Here is a 17,126-nt window from a genome sequence, read left to right on the forward strand (position 1 = left end):
AGCATCACCCGATTTCCATCGCTCCACCATTGGTGGCCGTGCCTTCAGCCGCCTGGGCCCCAAGCTCTGGAATTCCCTCCCTAAACCTCTCCGCCTCTCTCTCCTCCTTTAAGACGCTCCTTAAAACCGACCTCTTTGACCCAGCTTTTGGTCACCTGCCCTAATATCTCCTTTTGTGGCTCGGTGTCAAAATTGATCACAGAATGGTTACAGCATGGAAGGAGGCCATTCGGCCCGTCGAGCCCGTGCCGGCTCTCTGCGAGAGCACTTCAGCTAGTCTCACTCCCCCTGCCCTTTCCCCGGAGCCCTGCAAATATTTTTCCTTCAGGTACTTATCCAACTCCCTTTTGAAAGCCACGATTGAGTCTGCCTCCACCACCCTTTCAGGCAGCGCAATCCAGATCCTAACCACTCGCTGCGTGAAAACAGTTTCTCTCTCTGTCTCGACCCCTTGTCTGATTTACGCTCCTGTTCAGCGTCTTGGGACATTTTACCACGTTAAAGGTACGGTATAGATGGGAGTGCAGCGAAGATTCACCAGACTGATACCTGGGATGGCAGGAATGACGTATGAGGAGAGATTGGGTCGATTGGGCTTATACTCGCTGGAGTTTAGAAGATTTAGAGGGGATCTCTTTGAAACTTATAAAATTCTAACAGGACTGGACAGACTAGATGCAGGAAGGATGTTCCTGATGGCGGGGGAGTCCAGAACCAGGGGTCACAGTCTAAGGATAAGGGGTAAGCCATTTAGGACTGAGATAAGGAGGAATTTCTTCACCCAGAGAGTGGTGAACCTGTGGAATTCTCTACCACAGAAGGCAGTAGAGGCCAATTCATTAAATATATTCAAGAAGGAGTTGGATATATTTCTTAAGGCTAAAGGGATCAAGGGATATGGGGAGAAGGCAGGGACAGGGTACTGAATTTGGATTCATGATCTCATTGAATGGTGGAGCAGGCTCGAGGGGCCGAATGGCCTCCTCCTGCTCCGATCTTCTATGTTTCTATGAGTTGTTGCTGTTAAAGTTAAGTGCAAGTGAATACAAGAAGGAAAAGAGAATTTTATTTATTAAACCCTGATGCAGGCTGGCCCACAAAGCAACTCACTAGGCCTGACAAAGGCCCTCTGGGTACGTACATCCCATTGTATATAAAAAAAACAGCTAGAGATTAACTTTTAATAAACAAACATTAAAATACTATTTTAGGCCTTTCTTTGTGGTGATTATCGTGGCTGGAGTCTCGAGGTTTTCGCTCCGGTTTCTCCGCGGAGCGCCGGCCTGGTCCCGCGCGGCGGTCTTTCTACGTGAGCTTCTCCACCTCCTCGATCTTCACGGGCACCATCTCGCCGTGACCCCAGTCATCATCGGGAAGCTGGAGCGGTGGGAAGACAAAGACAGTGAGAAGGAGCGAAGGTCGGTCCTCTCGTTGGGGCGCTCGGTCTCCGGCAGTACTGAGGGAGCGCCGTACTGTCGGAGGGGCGGTACTGAGGGAGCGCCGCACTGTCGGAGGGGCGGTACTGAGGGAGCGCCGCACTGTCGGAGGGGCGGTACTGAGGGAGCGCCGTACTGTCGGAGGGGCAGTACTGAGGGAGCGCCGCACTGTCGGAGGGGCGGTACTGAGGGAGCACTGCACTGTCGGAGGGGCAGTACTGAGGGAGCGCCGCACTGTCGGAGGGGCAGTACTGAGGGAGCGCCGCACTGTCGGAGGAGCGGTACTGAGGGAGCGCCGCACTGTCGGAGGGGCGGTACTGAGGGAGCACCGCACTGTCGGAGGGGCGGTACTGAGGGAGAGCTGCACTGTCGGATGGGCAGTACTGAGGGAGCGCCGCACTGTCTGAGGGGCGGTACTGAGGGAGTGCTGCACTGTCGGATGGGCAGTACTGAGGGAGCGCCGTACTGTCGGAGGGGCAGTACTGAGGGAGTGCTGCACTGTCGGATGGGCAGTACTGAGGGAGCACCGCACTGTCGGAGGAGCGGTACTGAGGGAGCGCCGCACTGTCGGAGGGGCAGTACTGAGGGAGTGCTGCACTGTTGGATGGGCAGTACTGAGGGAGCGCCGCACTGTCGGAGGGGTAGTACTGAGGGAGCGCCGCACTGTCTGAGGGGCGGTACTGAGGGAGTGTCGCACTGTCGGAGGTGCCATCTTTCAGATGAGACGTTAAACCGAGGCCCCGTCTGCCCTCTCGGGTGGATGTAAAAGATCCCACGGCCACTATTGGAAGAAGAGCAGGGGGAGTTCTCCCCGGTGTCCTGGGCCCAATATTTATCCCTCAATCAACATCACTAAAACAGATGATCCGGTCATTATCACATAGCTGTTTGTGGGAGCTTGCTGTGCGCAAATTGGCTGCCGCGTTTCCCACATTACAACAGTGACCACACTTCAAAAAAAGTACTTCATTGGCTGTGAAGCGCTGCGGGACGTCCTGAGGTGGTGAAAGGCGCTGGAGAAATGGAAAATCTTTCTTCTTTACACCTCCCCCACCCCCCGCCTCACTCCACTCGCTCCGACAACAGAATCGCTCGGAAGGAGGTCGCACTGAATGCCGGGCGGAGTTTGGATCCCGGCCCCAGCCCCTCACCCCAACTCCTGACCGCCCAACAGACTCACCTCCCAGTACGGCTGGTCAGAGAAGCACTGAGTGTCGGCCGGAACTCCCCAGATCGGCAGCTTCAAGATGAAACCTGGGGTTGAATGAAAAGAAAAATGGAAGATTAAACTGCCAGAGTTCAGGACAGCAAGCTTGAAAACAGTCAGCGAGGAGGGGGGAGGGGGGGGGAGGGGGGTAGGGGGGGCGTTAAAGCAGCAGGTAGGGATTACTTGACGCTAGGGTTGGGGTTTTTGAGCCCTGTAGATTGCAGGAGGGAGGGGGGAGACCGAGGAAGGGGAGGAGGAGGCGCGAGGTCCTTCAGATAGAAGGTCTTCAAATCCGAGGGTGCGATGAGTCTCGGTTTTAACGCAGCGAGGAAGAGCGAAAGAGCAGGATAACGGATTAGAGCTTCGGAGGGTCAGGAGAGGAAAGTTCAGAGGAGAACAGCCCATAGAGAGATCCAGGAGTGTGTGAGAGAGGGGTTAGAGGGACCTCTCCAGATACAGGAGTGTGAGAGAGGGGTTAGAGGGACCTCCCCAGATACAGGAGTGTGTGAGAGAGGGGTTAGAGGGACCTCCCCAGATACAGGAGTGTGAGAGAGGGGTTAGAGGGACTTCCTCAGATACAGGAGTGTGAGAGAGGGGTTAGAGGGACCTCTCCAGATACAGGAGTGTGAGAGAGGGGTTAGAGGGACCTCCCCAGATACAGGAGTGTGTGAGAGAGGGGTTAGAGGGACCTCCCCAGATACAGGAGTGTGAGAGAGAGGTTAGAGGGACCTCCCCAGATACAGGAGTGTGAGAGAGAGGGGTTAGTGGAACCTCCCCAGATACAGGAGTGTGTGAGAGAGGGGTTAGAGGGACCTCCCCAGATACAGGAGTGTGAGAGAGGGGTTAGAGGGACCTCCCCAGATACAGGAGTGTGAGAGAGGGATTAGAGGGACTTCCTCAGATACAGGAGTGTGAGAGGGGGGTTAGAGGGACCTCCCTAGATACAGGAGTGTGAGAGAGAGGGGTTAGTGGAACCTCCCCAGATACAGGAGTGTGAGAGAGGGGTTAGAGGGACCTCCCCAGATACAGGAGTGTGTGAGAGGGGTTAGAGGGACCTCCCTAGATACAGGAGTGTGAGAGAGAGGTTAGAGGGGCCTCCCCAGATACAGGAGTGTGAGAGAGGGGTTAGAGGGACCTCCCCAGATACAGGAGTGTGAGAGAGAGGTTAGAGGGACCTCCCCAGATACAGGAGTGTGAGAGAGGGGTTAGAGGGACCTCCCCAGATACAGGAGTGAGAGGGGTTAGAGGGACCTCCACAGGAGTGTGAGAGAGAGGGGTTAGAGGGAACTCCCCAGATACAGGAGTGTGAGAGAGTGGGGTTAGAGGGACCTCCCCAGATACAGGAGTGTGTGAGGGAGGGGTTAGAGGGACCTCCCCAGATACAGGAGTGTGTGAGAGGGGTTAGAGGGACCTCCCCAGATACAGGAGTGTGAGAGAGGGGTTAGAGGGACCTCCCCAGATACAGGAGTGTGAGAGAGGGGTTAGAGGGACCTCCCCAGATACAGGAGTGTGTGTGAGAGGGGTTAGAGGGACCTCCCCAGATACAGGAGTGTGTGAGAGGGGTTAGAGGGATCTCCCCAGATACAGGAGTGTGTGAGAGGAGTTAGAGGGACCTCCCCAGATACAGGAGTGTGTGAGAGGGGTTAGAGGGACCTCCCCAGATACAGGAGTGTGTGAGAGAGGTTAGAGGGACCTCCCCAGATACAGGAGTGTGAGAGAGGGGTTAGAGGGACCTCCCCAGATACAGGAGTGTGAGAGACAGGGGTTAGAGGGACCTCCCCAGATACAGGAGTGTGAGAGAGAGGGGTTAGAGGGACCTCCCCAGATACAGGAGTGTGAGAGAGGGGTTAGAGGGACCTCCCCAGATACAGGAGTGTGTGAGAGGGGTTAGAGGGACCTCCCCAGATACAGGAGTGTGTGAGAGGGGTTAGAGGGACCTCCCCAGATACAGGAGTGTGAGAGAGGGGTTAGAGGGACCTCCCCAGATACAGGAGTGTGTGAGAGAGGTTAGAGGGACCTCCCCAGATACAGGAGTGTGAGAGAGGGGTTAGAGGGACCTCCCCAGATACAGGAGTGTGAGAGAGAGGGGTTAGAGGGACCTCCCCAGATACAGGAGTGTGAGAGAGAGGGGTTAGAGGGACCTCCCCAGATACAGGAGTGTGAGAGAGGGGTTAGAGGGACCTCCCCAGATACAGGAGTGTGAGAGAGGGGTTAGAGGGACCTCCCCAGATACAGGAGTGTGAGAGAGAGGGGTTAGAGGTACCTCCCCAGATACAGGAGTGTGTGAGAGGGGTTAGAGGGACCTCCCCAGATACAGGAGTGTGAGAGAGGGGTTAGAGGGACCTCCCCAGATACAGGAGTGTGAGAGAGAGGTTAGAGGGACCTCCCCAGATACAGGAGTGTGAGAGAGAGGGGTTAGAGGGGCCTCCCCAGATACAGGAGTGTGAGAGAGGGGTTAGAGGGACCTCCCCAGATACAGGAGTGAGAGAGAGGGGTTAGAGGGACCTCCCCCGATACAGGAGTGAGAGAGAGAGGGGTTAGAGGGACCTCCCCAGATACAGGAGTGTGAGAGAGGGGTTAGAGGGACCTCCCCCGATACAGGAGTAAGAGAGAGGGGTTAGAGGGACCTCCCCCGATACAGGAGCGTGAGAGAGGGCTTAGAGGGACCTTCTCAGATACAGGAGTGAGAGAGAGGGGTTAGAGGGACCACCCCAGATACAGGAGCATGAGAGAGGGGTTAGAGGGACCTTCTCAGATACAGGAGTGAGAGAGAGGGTTTAGAGGGGCCTCCCCAGATACAGGAGTGTGAGAGAGGGGTTAGAGGGACCTCCGCAGATACAGGAGTGAGAGAGAGGGGTTAGAGGGACCACCCCAGATACAGGAGTGTGAGAGAGGGGTTAGAGGGACCTCCGCAGATACAGGAGTGAGAGAGAGGGGTTAGAGGGACCACCCCAGATACAGGAGTGTGAGAGAGGGGTTAGAGGGACCTCCCCAGATGCAGGAGTGAGAGAGAGAGGGGTTAGAGGGACCTCCCCAGATACAGGAGTGTGAGAGAGGGGTTAGAGGGACCTCCCCAGATACAGGAGTGTGAGAGAGGGGTTAGTGGGACCTCCCCAGATACAGGAGTGTGAGAGAGGGGTTAGTTGGACCTCCCCAGATACAGGAGTGTGAGAGAGGGGTTAGAGGGACCTCTCCAGATACAGGAGTGTGAGAGAGAGGGGTTAGAGCGACCTCCCCAGATGCAGGAGTGTGAGAGAGAGGGGTTAGAGCGACCTCCCCAGATACAGGAGTGTGAGAGAGGGGGGTTAGAGGGACCTCCTCAGATACAGGAGTGTGAGAGAGGGTTTAGAGGGACCTCCCCAGATACAGGAGTGTGTGAGAGGGTTTAGAGGGACCTCGCCAGATACAGGAGTGTGAGAGAGGGGTTAGAGGGACCTCACCAGATATAGGAGTGTGAGAGAGGGTTCGAGGGACCTCCCCAGATACAGGAGTGTGTGAGAGGTTTTAGAGGGACCTCGCCAGATACAGGAGTGTGAGAGAGGGGTTAGAGGGACCTCCCCAGCTACAGGAGTGTGTGAGAGGGTTTAGAGGGACCTCCCCAGATACAGGAGTGTGTGAGAGAGGGGTTAGAGAAACCTCCCCAGCTACAGGAGTGTGAGAGAGAGGGGTTAGAGGGAGCTCCCCAGATACAGGAGTGTGTGAGAGGGGTTAGAGAGACCTCCCTAGATACAGGAGTGTGAGAGAGGGGGGTTAGAGGAACCTCATCAGATACAGGAGTGTGAGAGAGGGGATAGAGGGACCTCCGCAGATACAGGAGTGTGAGAGAGGGGTTAGAGGGACCTCCCCAGATACAGGAGTGTGAGAGAGGGGGGTTAGAGGAACCTCATCAGATACAGGAGTGTGAGAGAGGGGATAGAGGGACCTCCGCAGATACAGGAGTGTGAGAGAGGGGTTAGAGGGACCTCCCCAGATACAGGAGTGTGAGAGAGGGGTTAGAGGGACCTCCCCAGATACAGGAGTGTGAGAGTGGGGTTAGAGGGACCTCCTCAGATACAGGAGTGTGAGAGAGAGGGGTTAGAGGGACCTCCCCAGATACAGGAGTGTGAGAGAGAGGTTAGAGGGACCTCCCCAGATACAGGAGTGTGAGAGAGAGGGGTTAGAGGAACCTCTCCAGATACAGGAGTGTGAGAGAGTGGGGTTAGAGGGACCCCGCCAGATACAGGAGTGAGAGAGAGGGGTTAGAGTGACCTCCCCAGATACAGGAGTGAGAGATAGAAGGGTTAGAGTGACCTCCTCAGGTACAGGAGAGTGTGAGAGAGGGGTTAGAGTGACCTCCTGAGATACAGGAGTGTGAGAGAGAGGGTTAGAGGGACCTCCCCAGATACAGGATTGTCAGAGAGGGGTTAGAGGGACCTCCCCAGATACAAGAGTGTGAGAGAGGGGTTAGAGGGGCCTCCACAGATACAGGAGTGTGAGAGAGGGGTTAGAGGGACCTCCCCAGATACAGAAGTGTGAGAGAGGGGTTAGAGGGACCTCCCCAGATACAGGAGTGTGAGAGAGGGGTTCGTGGGACCTCCCTAGATACAGGAGTGTGAGAGAGGGGTTAGAGGGACCTCCCCAGATACAGGAGTGTGAGAGAGGGGTTCGCGGGACCTCCCTAGATACAGGAGTGTTGGAGAGATGAACCTACCTACAATGGTCCCTCCAATCAAGGCGATTCCCAGGGTGACGGCCACGGCGAGGGCCTGGTACAATCCTTGCTCTTTTGCCGACCTTTCATGGTCCAGCAATGGGAAAACATCCTGGAGACTGAGGCACACAGATTACCGGGAAAATCAACCATTAAACCAGCGATCAGCAGCTTAGGATCGAGGTTAGACCGGAGTTATCAGCTACTGTAGCTACGGCTACCGACCATAGAGCATATATACCAGAAACGCTGTCTGCGGAGGTCACGGTCCATCATCAAAGACCCTACCCACCCCAGCCACAGTCTGTTCGCCCTCCTGCCATCTGGGAGACGCTACAGATGCATTCGCACCCGTACGACCAGATTTAGGAACAGCTTCTTTCTCAGGGCTGTCATCCTACTGAACTCCACAAATAAACACTAAAGCCTGCACATCTGCCAATGCACTTTATTATGGTTATGTTTATGTTCATGTATTACAAGCCAAATGTATGTTGAATGTTTAAATGTCTTAATCCAAATGTACACTCTCGGGAGCCACAAGCCTACATTTCATTGTACTGCACTTGTGCACTAACAATGACAATAAAAGTTGATTTGATTTGGTTTGATTTGATGTAAAGGAACCAACACTGGGAGTGTTCACTGCCGACACGGGCTGTGTGAAATAGGAAACCCACCTCTCCCCCATTCCTCAACCCCACCTTCAACCCCCATCCCTCAACCCCACCTTCTCCTCACATCCCTCAACCCCACCTTCACCCCCATTCCTCAACCCCACCTTCACCCCATCCCTCAACCCCACCTTCACACCCCATATCCCACAACCCCACCTTCACCCCCATAGCCCTCAACCCCACCTTCACACCCCATATCCAACAACCCCACCTTCACCCCCATAGCCCTCAACCCCACCCACTCCCCCATCCCTCAACCCCACCCACTCCCCCATTCCTCAACCCCACCTTCACCCCATCCCTCAACCCCACCCACTCCCCCATCCTTCAACCCCACCTTCTCCCCCATAGCCCTCAACCCCACCCACTCCCCCATCCCTCAACCCCACCCACTCCCCCCATAGCCCTCAACCCCACCCACTCCCCCCATCCTTCAACCCCACCTTCTCCCCCATAGCCCTCAACCCCACCCACTCCCCCATCCTTCAACCCCACCTTCTCCCCCATAGCCCTCAACCCCACCCACTCCCCCCATCCTTCAACCCCACCTTCTCCCCCATAGCCCTCAACCCCACCCACTCCCCCATCCTTCAACCCCACCTTCTCCCCCATAGCCCTCAACCCCACCCACTCCCCCCATCCCTCAACCCCACCTCCACCCCATCCCTCAACCCCACCCACTCCCCCATCCTTCAACCCCACCTTCTCCCCCATAGCCCTCAACCCCACCCACTCCCCCCATCCTTCAACCCCACCTTCTCCCCCATAGCCCTCAACCCCACCCACTCCCCCATCCTTCAACCCCACCTTCTCCCCCATAGCCCTCAACCCCACCCACTCCCCCCATCCCTCAACCCCACCTCCACCCCATCCCTCAACCCCACCCACTCCCCCATCCTTCAACCCCACCTTCTCCCCCATAGCCCTCCATCCCACCCACTCCCCCCATCCCTCAACCCCACCTCCACCCCATCCCTCAACCCCACCCACTCCCCCATCCCTCAACCCCACCTTCTCCCCCATAGCCCTCAACCCCACCCACTCCCCCATTCCTCAACCCCACCCACTCCCCCCATCCCTCAACCCCACCCACTCCCCCATTCCTCAACCCCACCCACTCCCCCATCCCTCAACCCCACCCACTCCCCCATTCCTCAACCCCACCCACTCCCCCATCCCTCAACCCCACCCACTCCCCCATCCCTCAACCCCACCCACTCCCCCATCCCTCAACCCCACCCACTCCCCCATCCCTCAACCCCACCCACTCCCCCATTCCTCAACCCCACCCACTCCCCCATTCCTCAACCCCACCCACTCCCCCATCCCTCAACCCCACCTTCTCCCCCATAGCCCTCAACCCCACCCACTCCCCCATTCCTCAACCCCACCCACTCCCCCATTCCTCAACCCCACCCACTCCCCCATTCCTCAACCCCACCCACTCCCCCCATCCCTCAACCCCACCCACTCCCCCATTCCTCAACCCCACCTTCTCCCCCCATCCCTCAACCCCACCCACTCCCCCATTCCTCAACCCCACCTTCTCCCCCCATCCCTCAACCCCACCCACTCCCCCATTCCTCAACCCCACCCACTCCCCCATTCCTCAACCCCACCCACTCCCCCCATCCCTCAACCCCACCTTCACCCCCATCCCTCAACCCCACCTTCACCCCATCCCTCAACCCCACCCACTCCCCCATCCCTCAACCCCACCCTCTCCCCCTATCCCTCAACCCCTCCTTCACCCCATAGCCCCCAACCCCACCTTCACCCCATAGCCCTCAACCCCACCTTCTCCTCCTATCCCTCAGCCCCACCCACTCCCCCAATCCCTCAACCCCTCCTTCTCCCCAAAGCCCTCAACCCCACCTATTTGCAGATCCCCACGGGCACCGTCCATTCCCGCGCCGCCCTGACCCCCGAGAACGAACCGAGGAAGCGTTCCCGAGACTCACCCATCGCCGTAGATCTCCCGTGTCGCCATGCTGGCCAAAATGGCTCCCACTAGGCCGCCCAGAATTCCTGGCATCCCATGCAGATTATGCACTCCGCACGTATCCTGTATTTTCAACTTGGAGTCCAGAATTGGCTTGGAGAGGAGAAGGCAGAGTTAGTATTCCACAGACTTGCTGCCATTCAAACTCCTCAGAGTAAGGGGCCACGATGGCAGGCAATGGTCTTATTCCAAGACCCTGTTTGGATCAGCAATGTCCACAGACCCCCACCTTAAAATGACAGACCTCTCCCCATCACGGGAGAAAACCCAGTCTGGGATTGCACAGAATTCCATGGGACCGGCTCCAACCGGGAGGGGGAGGAGGGATCGCCGCGACTGAACAGCAGCAAATTGCATTTATGTAGCGCCTTGAACGTCCCAGGGCACTTCACAGGAGCGTAGTTCAGACATAAATTGGACCGTGAGCCACAGCAGGGGATACTGGGACCGACGACCAAAAGCTTGGCCAAAGAGGTCGGTTTTAAGGAGGGTCTTAAAGGAGAGAGAGAGAGAGAGAGCGAGAGAGAGTGGTGGAGAGGTTTAGGGAGCGAGTTCCAGGGCTTTAGACACAATCGGAGACTGTGGAGGGGTGGTGGCGAGGTAGAGCCGGGCGTCGTCAGCGTACGGGTGGAGCCTGACACTGAGTTTTCAGATGATGTCGCCGAGGGGCAGCTTTGTAGATGAGCAAGAGGAGGGGTCCAAGGAGAGATGTTTGGGCGGGGGGATGGGGGTGGGGGGGGAGGGGGATGACTCCAGAGGTAAGGGTGCGGGAGCGGGAAGAGAAGCCGCGGCAGGTGAGTCTCTGGCTACGATTGGCAATAGTACCAGAGGCGACATGAGGAACAACATTGTTTTTACGCAGCGAGTTGTTGTGATCTGGAATGCGCTGCCTGAAAGGGCGGTGGAAGCAGATTCAATAGTAACTTTCAAAAGGGCAATTGGAGAAATACTTAAGAACATAAGAAATAGGAGCAGGAGTCAGCCATTCGGCCCTTCGAGCCTGCACCGCCATTCAATAAGATCATGGCTGATCCTCTATCTCAATACCATATTCCCGCTCTCTCCCCATACCCCTTGATGCCTTTTGTGTCTAGAAATCTATCGATCTCCTTCTTCAATATATTCAGTGACTTGGCCTCCACAGCCTTCTGTGGTAGAGAATTCCACAGGTTCACCACCCTCTGAGTGAAGACATTTCTCCTCATCTCAGTCCTAAATGTCCTGCCCCGTATCCTGAGACTGTGACCCCTCGTTCTAGACCCCCCCCAGCCAAGGGAAACATCCTCCCTGCATCCAGTCTGTCTAGCCCTGTCAGAATTTTATACGTTTCAATGAGATCCCCTCTCATTCTTCTAAATTCTAGTGAATACAGGCCTAGTCGACCCAATCTCTCCTCATACGGCAATCCTGCCGTCCCAGGAATCAGTCTGGTGAACCTTCGCTGCACTCCCTCTATGGCAAGTATATCCTTTCTTAGGTAAGGAGACCAAAACTGCACACAGTACCCCAGGTGTGGTCTCACCAAGGCCCTGTATAACTGTAGTAAGACATCCTTGCTGCTGTACTCAAATCCTCTTGCAATGAAGGCCAACATACCATTTGCCTTCCTAACTGCTTGCTGCACCTGCATGTTTGCTTTCAGTGACTGGTGTACAAGGACACCCAGGTCCCTCTGTACATCAACATTTCCCAATCTAGCACCATTTAAATAATACTCTACCTTTCTGTTTTTCCTACCGAAGTGGATAACTTCACATTTATCCACGTTATACTGCATCTGCCATGTATTTGCCCACTCGCTCAACTTGTCTAAATCGCCTTAAAGCCTCTTTGCATCCTCCTCACAACTCACAGTCCCACCTAGTTTCGTGTCGTCTTATGAGGAAAGGTTGGACAGGGCTAGGCTTGTATCCGCTGGAGTTTACATAAGAACATAAGAAATAGGAGCAGGAGTAGGCCAATCGGCCCCTCGAGCTTGCTCCGCCATTCAATAAGATCATGGCTGATCTGATCCTAACCGCCAATCCACTATCACAGAACCATCTCCTGAATCTAACAGAATTAGACACACGAAATAGGAGCAGGATCAGGCTACACGGCCCCTGGGCCCGCTCCGCTACCCACAGGGCCATGTCCGATCCGAACCTAGACTCATGTCCAAATTCCTTCCCGCTCCCCATAACCCTTAATTCCCTTTACTTCTAGGAAACTGTCTATTTCTGTTTTAAATTTATGTAATGATGTAGCTTCTACAGCTTTTTGGGGCAGCATATTCCATGGACCTACCACCCTCTGAGTGAAGTAGTTCCTCCTCATCTCAGTTTTGAAAGAGCAGCCCCTTATTCTAAGACTATGCCCCCTAGTTCTAGTTTCACCCATCATCGGGAACATCCTCCCCGCATCCACTCGATCCAACCCCTTCACAATCTTATATGTTTCAATAAGATCGCCTCTCATTCTTCTGAACTCCAATGAGTTGTAGAAGAGTAAGAGATGACTTGATTGAATCATATAAGATCCTGAGGGGTTTGGACAGGGCGGATGTGGAGAGGATGTTTCCTCTTGTGGGAGAATCTAGAACTAGGGGGGTCACTGTTTAAAAATAAGGGGTCGCCCATTTGAGACGGAGATGAGGAGAAATGCTTTCTCACAGGGGGTGGTGAGCCTTTGGAACTCTCTTCCTCAGAGGGCAGTGGAAGCAGAGTCTTTGAATATTTTTAAGGCAGAGGTCGATAGATTCTTGGTGAGCAGGGGGGGGTGAAAGGTTATCGGGGGGTAGGCGGGAATGTGGGGTAATCGGATCAGCCGTGATCTGATTGGGTGGCGGAGCAGGCTCGAGGGGCCGAGTGGCCGACTCCTGCTCCCAATTCGTATGTACGTATGTCAGTGCCACCCACATCCCGAGAAGGAACGGGACGTGTGTGCTGTGAGGAGGATGCCGAGAAACTCCAGGATGATTTGGACAGGTTGGGTGATTGGGCAGATGCATGGCAGATGCAATATAACGTGGATAAATGCGAGGTTATTCACTTTGGTGGCAAAAACAGGAAGGCAGATTATGATCTGATTGGGAGAAGGGGAAGTGCAACGAGACCTGGGTGTCCTTGTGCACCAGTCGCTGAAGGTAAGCATGCAGGTGCAGCAGGCAGTTAAGAAGGCAAATGGTATGTTGGCCTTCGTAGCGAGAGAATTCGAGTACATAAGAACATAAGAAGTAGGAGCAGGAGTAGGCCATACGGCCCCTCGGGCCTGCTCCGCCATTTAATAGGATCATGGCTGATCCGAACCTAGACTCACGTCCACTTCCCTGCCCGCTCCCCGTAACCCCTAATTCCCTTATCAGCTAGGATGTCTTGCTGCAGTTGTACAGGGCCTTGGTGAGACCACACCTTGAGTATTGTGTGCAGTTTTGGTCGCCTTATCTGAGGAAGGATGTTCTTGCCATGGAGGGAGTGCAGCGAAGATTCACCAGACTGATACCTGGGATGGCAGGAATGACGTATGAGGAGAGATTGGGTCGATTGGGCTTATACTCGCTGGAGTTTAGAAGAATGAGAGGGGATCTCATTGAAACTTATAAAATTCTAACAGGACTGGACAGACTAGATGCAGGAAGGATGTTCCCGATGGCAGGGGAGTCCAGAACCAGGGGTCACAGTCTAAGGATAAGGGGTAAGCCATTTAGGACAGAGATGAGGAGGAATTTCTTCACCCAGAGAGTGGTGAACCTGTGGACTTCTCTACCACAGAAGGCAGTTGAGGCCTATTCATTAAATATATTCAAGAAGGAGTTGGATATATTTCTTAAGGCTAAAGGGATCAAGGGATATGGGGAGAAGGCAGGGACAGGGTACTGAATTTGGATGATCAGCCATGATCTCATTGAATGGCGGAGCGGGCTTGAGGGGCCGAATGGCCTACTCCTGCTCCTATCTTCTATGTTTCTATGTTTCTATGACCAGGACAGGTTCAGTCCCTGCCCCGCTGGACGACGGAGGGAAGCGAGAGAGGGGGTGGGGGGGTCCCGGACTCACCGTCAGGTACTTGAAGCCGAGCGTGGAGATGACGCCGGCGATGAACCCCACAATCATGGCACCGTAGGGGGTCAGCATCATTTCACCGGCGGTGCCAAGAGCCACGCCTCCCGCCAGAGCCGCGTTCTGGATGTGCACCTGCAAAGGGGGGGGGACAAGCGAAACCGCGGTTAAAAAGCCCTCACTGCCTCTCAGCCGCAACCTCGCTCCCTGCCATCACACCCGCATGTCAACTTCCCCACCCCCAACCACCGTTAGCAATTAAACATTTATAATGGGAGAAAGTGATGGCAGAGGGTGATGGTCGAAGGTTGTTTTTGTGACTGGAAGCCTGTGGCCAGTGGGGTACCACAGGGATCGGTGCTGGGTCCCTTGCTGTTTGTGGTCTACATTAATGACTTGGATATGAATGTAAAGGGTATGATCAGTAAGTTCGCGGATGATACAAAAATTGGTAGGGTGGTAAATAGCGAGGAGGGTAGCCTCAGTCTGCAGGACGATATAGATGGGTTGGTCAGATGGGCGGAACAGTGGCAAATGGAATTTAACCCGGAAAAGTGCGAGGTGATGCACTTTGGGGGGACTAACAAGGCAAAGGAATACACAATGAATGGAAAGACCCTAGGCAAGACGGAGGGTCAGAGGGATCTGGGTGTGCAAGTACACAGATCCCTGAAGGCGGCGGAACAGGTGGATAAGGTGGTAAAAAAGGCATATGGGATACTTGCCTTCATTAGCCGAGGCATTGAATATAAGAGCAAGGAGGTTATGATGGAGCTGTATAAAACACTGGTTAGGCCACAGCTGGAATATTGTGTGCAGTTCTGGTCGCCACACTACAGGAAGGATGTGATCGCGTTAGAGAGGGTGCAGAGGAGGTTCACCAGGATGTTACCAGGGCTGGAGCGCTTCAGCTATGAAGAGAGACTGGGCAGGTTGGGTTTGTTTTCCTTGGAGCTGAGGAGGCTGAGGGGGGACATGATTGAGGTGTACAAAATTATCAGGGGCATAGATAGGATGGATGCTGAGGAGCTTTTTCCCTTAGTAGAGGGGTCGATAACTAGGGGGCATAGATTCAAGGTAAAGGGCGGGAGCTTTAGAGGGGATTTGAGAAAGAACTTTTTCACCCAGAGGGTGGTTGGAGTCTGGAACTCACTGCCTGAAAGGGTTGTGGAGGCAGAAACCCTCACAACATTTAAGAAGCATTTGGATGTGCACTTGAAATGCCATAGCATACAAGGCTACGGGCCAAATGCTGGAATATGGGATTAGATTAGACAGGGCTTGATGGCCGGCGTGGACACGATGGGCCGAAGGGCCTCTATCCGTGCTGTATTACTCTATGACTCTATGACTCTATGACTCTATAAAAGCTATGTAAACCAGTCACGCTGTAATGACACCCTCCCACCAGTTGTGGCACTGTGGTGCCCACCATTTTGTGTCTCCCAGTTCCTGGACCTGCAATTCAGGACAAGGAGCAAACTGCCCCAATTAATAATAAATCAAATCAAAGCATTGCATTAAAAATACGGACGAGAAACAGGACTTCAGAATTCTGATCCATTTAACCCCTGCCCTCTGACCCCGGCTTCACCCGAAAGCGATGCCGGATTCCCCGACTCTCCGGTGAGCAATGGCACGGGAGGTCGACCGGCTCCCTGCACAAAGGTCACGGGTCAGGCGCAGGGCTGACGCGTTTCGAAGAGGTGGAAGGAGAGAGCCGGTGATCGCACGCTGGTTTTCTCCACCCTGGAGCCAGGAGCCCGCGCGGGCGCGGACGCTCACCGTCGGCGGCAAGCACTCGAAGCGGCTTTGGGACGTGCCCGCCTACCGCGACTAGACGCGGGCGTCCTTAAAGGGGCATTCCAAGTCTGTTGGGGATGCGCCTGAGCGGCAGAATAATACTCCGTGTCTCTCCTCGCGAGCAATGCCCCAGGGAGGTCGCCAGTGTGTCAATCTTTGCCCCGAGTGTGCCGTCTCCTGGGCAACGCCATGGTGATTGGATGGGGGGTGGGGGGGTGGTGGGGAGATGGACCTTTGCACCCGAGGAGGGCAGGTTCATCCGATGGGGTGAGCAGCCTTGGCCGCACTGGCCGCCCGTCTGACCAGAAACGCAAGCAATGTACACAACGGCAGCACATAGCCGCAAACCCGGGCTGGTCCGAACGGGCCGTACCATGTCCAGCTTCCCTTCCTCGTTGACAGCGCTGGAGGTCGCAAAGGTGGCGAGGGTGCAGGCGGCCAGCGAGTAGTAGGTGTTGAGGGCAGTCCGGTGTTGAGCGCTGCCCAGATTGGTCACCGCAGAGTTAAAGCTGGGCCAGAACATCCAGAGATAGATTGCACCTGCGGGAAAACAGAGAAGGTCAGCGGCAGATCCCACTCACCGGTACCAGCTACAAGATGCACTGCAGCAACTCGCCAAGGCTTCTTTGGCAGCATCCCCAAACCCGCCACCTCTACCACCTAGAAGGACGAGGGCAGCAGGCGCATGGGAACACCGCCACCTCCAAGTTCCCCTCCGAGTCACACACACCATCCTGACTCAAAAATATATCGGGCCGTTCCTTCATCGTCGCTGGGTCAAAATCCTGGAACTCCCTCCCTAACAGCACTGTGGGAGTACCTTCACCACACGGGACTGCAGCGGTTCAAGAAGGCGGCTCACCACCACCTTCTCGAGTGGCAACTAGGGATGGGCAATAAATGCCGGCCTTGCCAGCGACGCCCACATCCCCGAGAACGATTAAATAAAAAGGGCCGCACTATCGAGGGGTGAGTCAGTCACACAGTGACTGGCTCAATGTTCAAATCTCACCAAACTGCACTTACTGAACAGGAGTACAGGAGCAAGGATGTCTTGCTGCAGTTGTACAGGGCTTTGGTGAGACCACATCTTGAGTATTGTGTGCAGTTTTGGTCGCCTTACCTGAGGAAGGACGTTCTTGCCATGGAGGGAGTGCAGCGAAGATTCACCAGACTGATACCTGGGATGGCAGGAATGACGTATTGAGGAGAGATTGGGTCGATTGGGCTTATACTCGCTGGAGTTTAGAAGAATGAGAGGGGATCTCATTGAA

The 17,126-nt window shown here is 55.0% G+C and overlaps 1 protein-coding gene across 1 annotated transcript in view; it reads right to left on the bottom strand.

Annotated features, from left to right (window-relative positions):
- Nucleotides 1-1,053: 1,053 nt before the first annotated feature.
- rhbg (Rh family B glycoprotein) overlaps nt 1,054-17,126 on the bottom strand; it is a 50,389-nt gene continuing 34,316 nt past the window's right edge. The window contains 6 exon segments of the mRNA XM_085978544.1: nt 1,054-1,377; nt 2,617-2,690; nt 7,334-7,452; nt 9,972-10,105; nt 14,047-14,184; nt 16,226-16,392. Of these exon segments, the coding sequence (XP_085834670.1) occupies nt 1,306-1,377; nt 2,617-2,690; nt 7,334-7,452; nt 9,972-10,105; nt 14,047-14,184; nt 16,226-16,392 (704 nt within the window). The 3' untranslated portion in view covers nt 1,054-1,305.

Source organism: Somniosus microcephalus, unplaced genomic scaffold (assembly GCF_052327205.1).
Source record: "Somniosus microcephalus isolate GS21.2 unplaced genomic scaffold, FLI_Smic_1.0 unresolved_chr7, whole genome shotgun sequence".
Classification (NCBI taxonomy): Eukaryota; Metazoa; Chordata; class Chondrichthyes; order Squaliformes; family Somniosidae; genus Somniosus; species Somniosus microcephalus.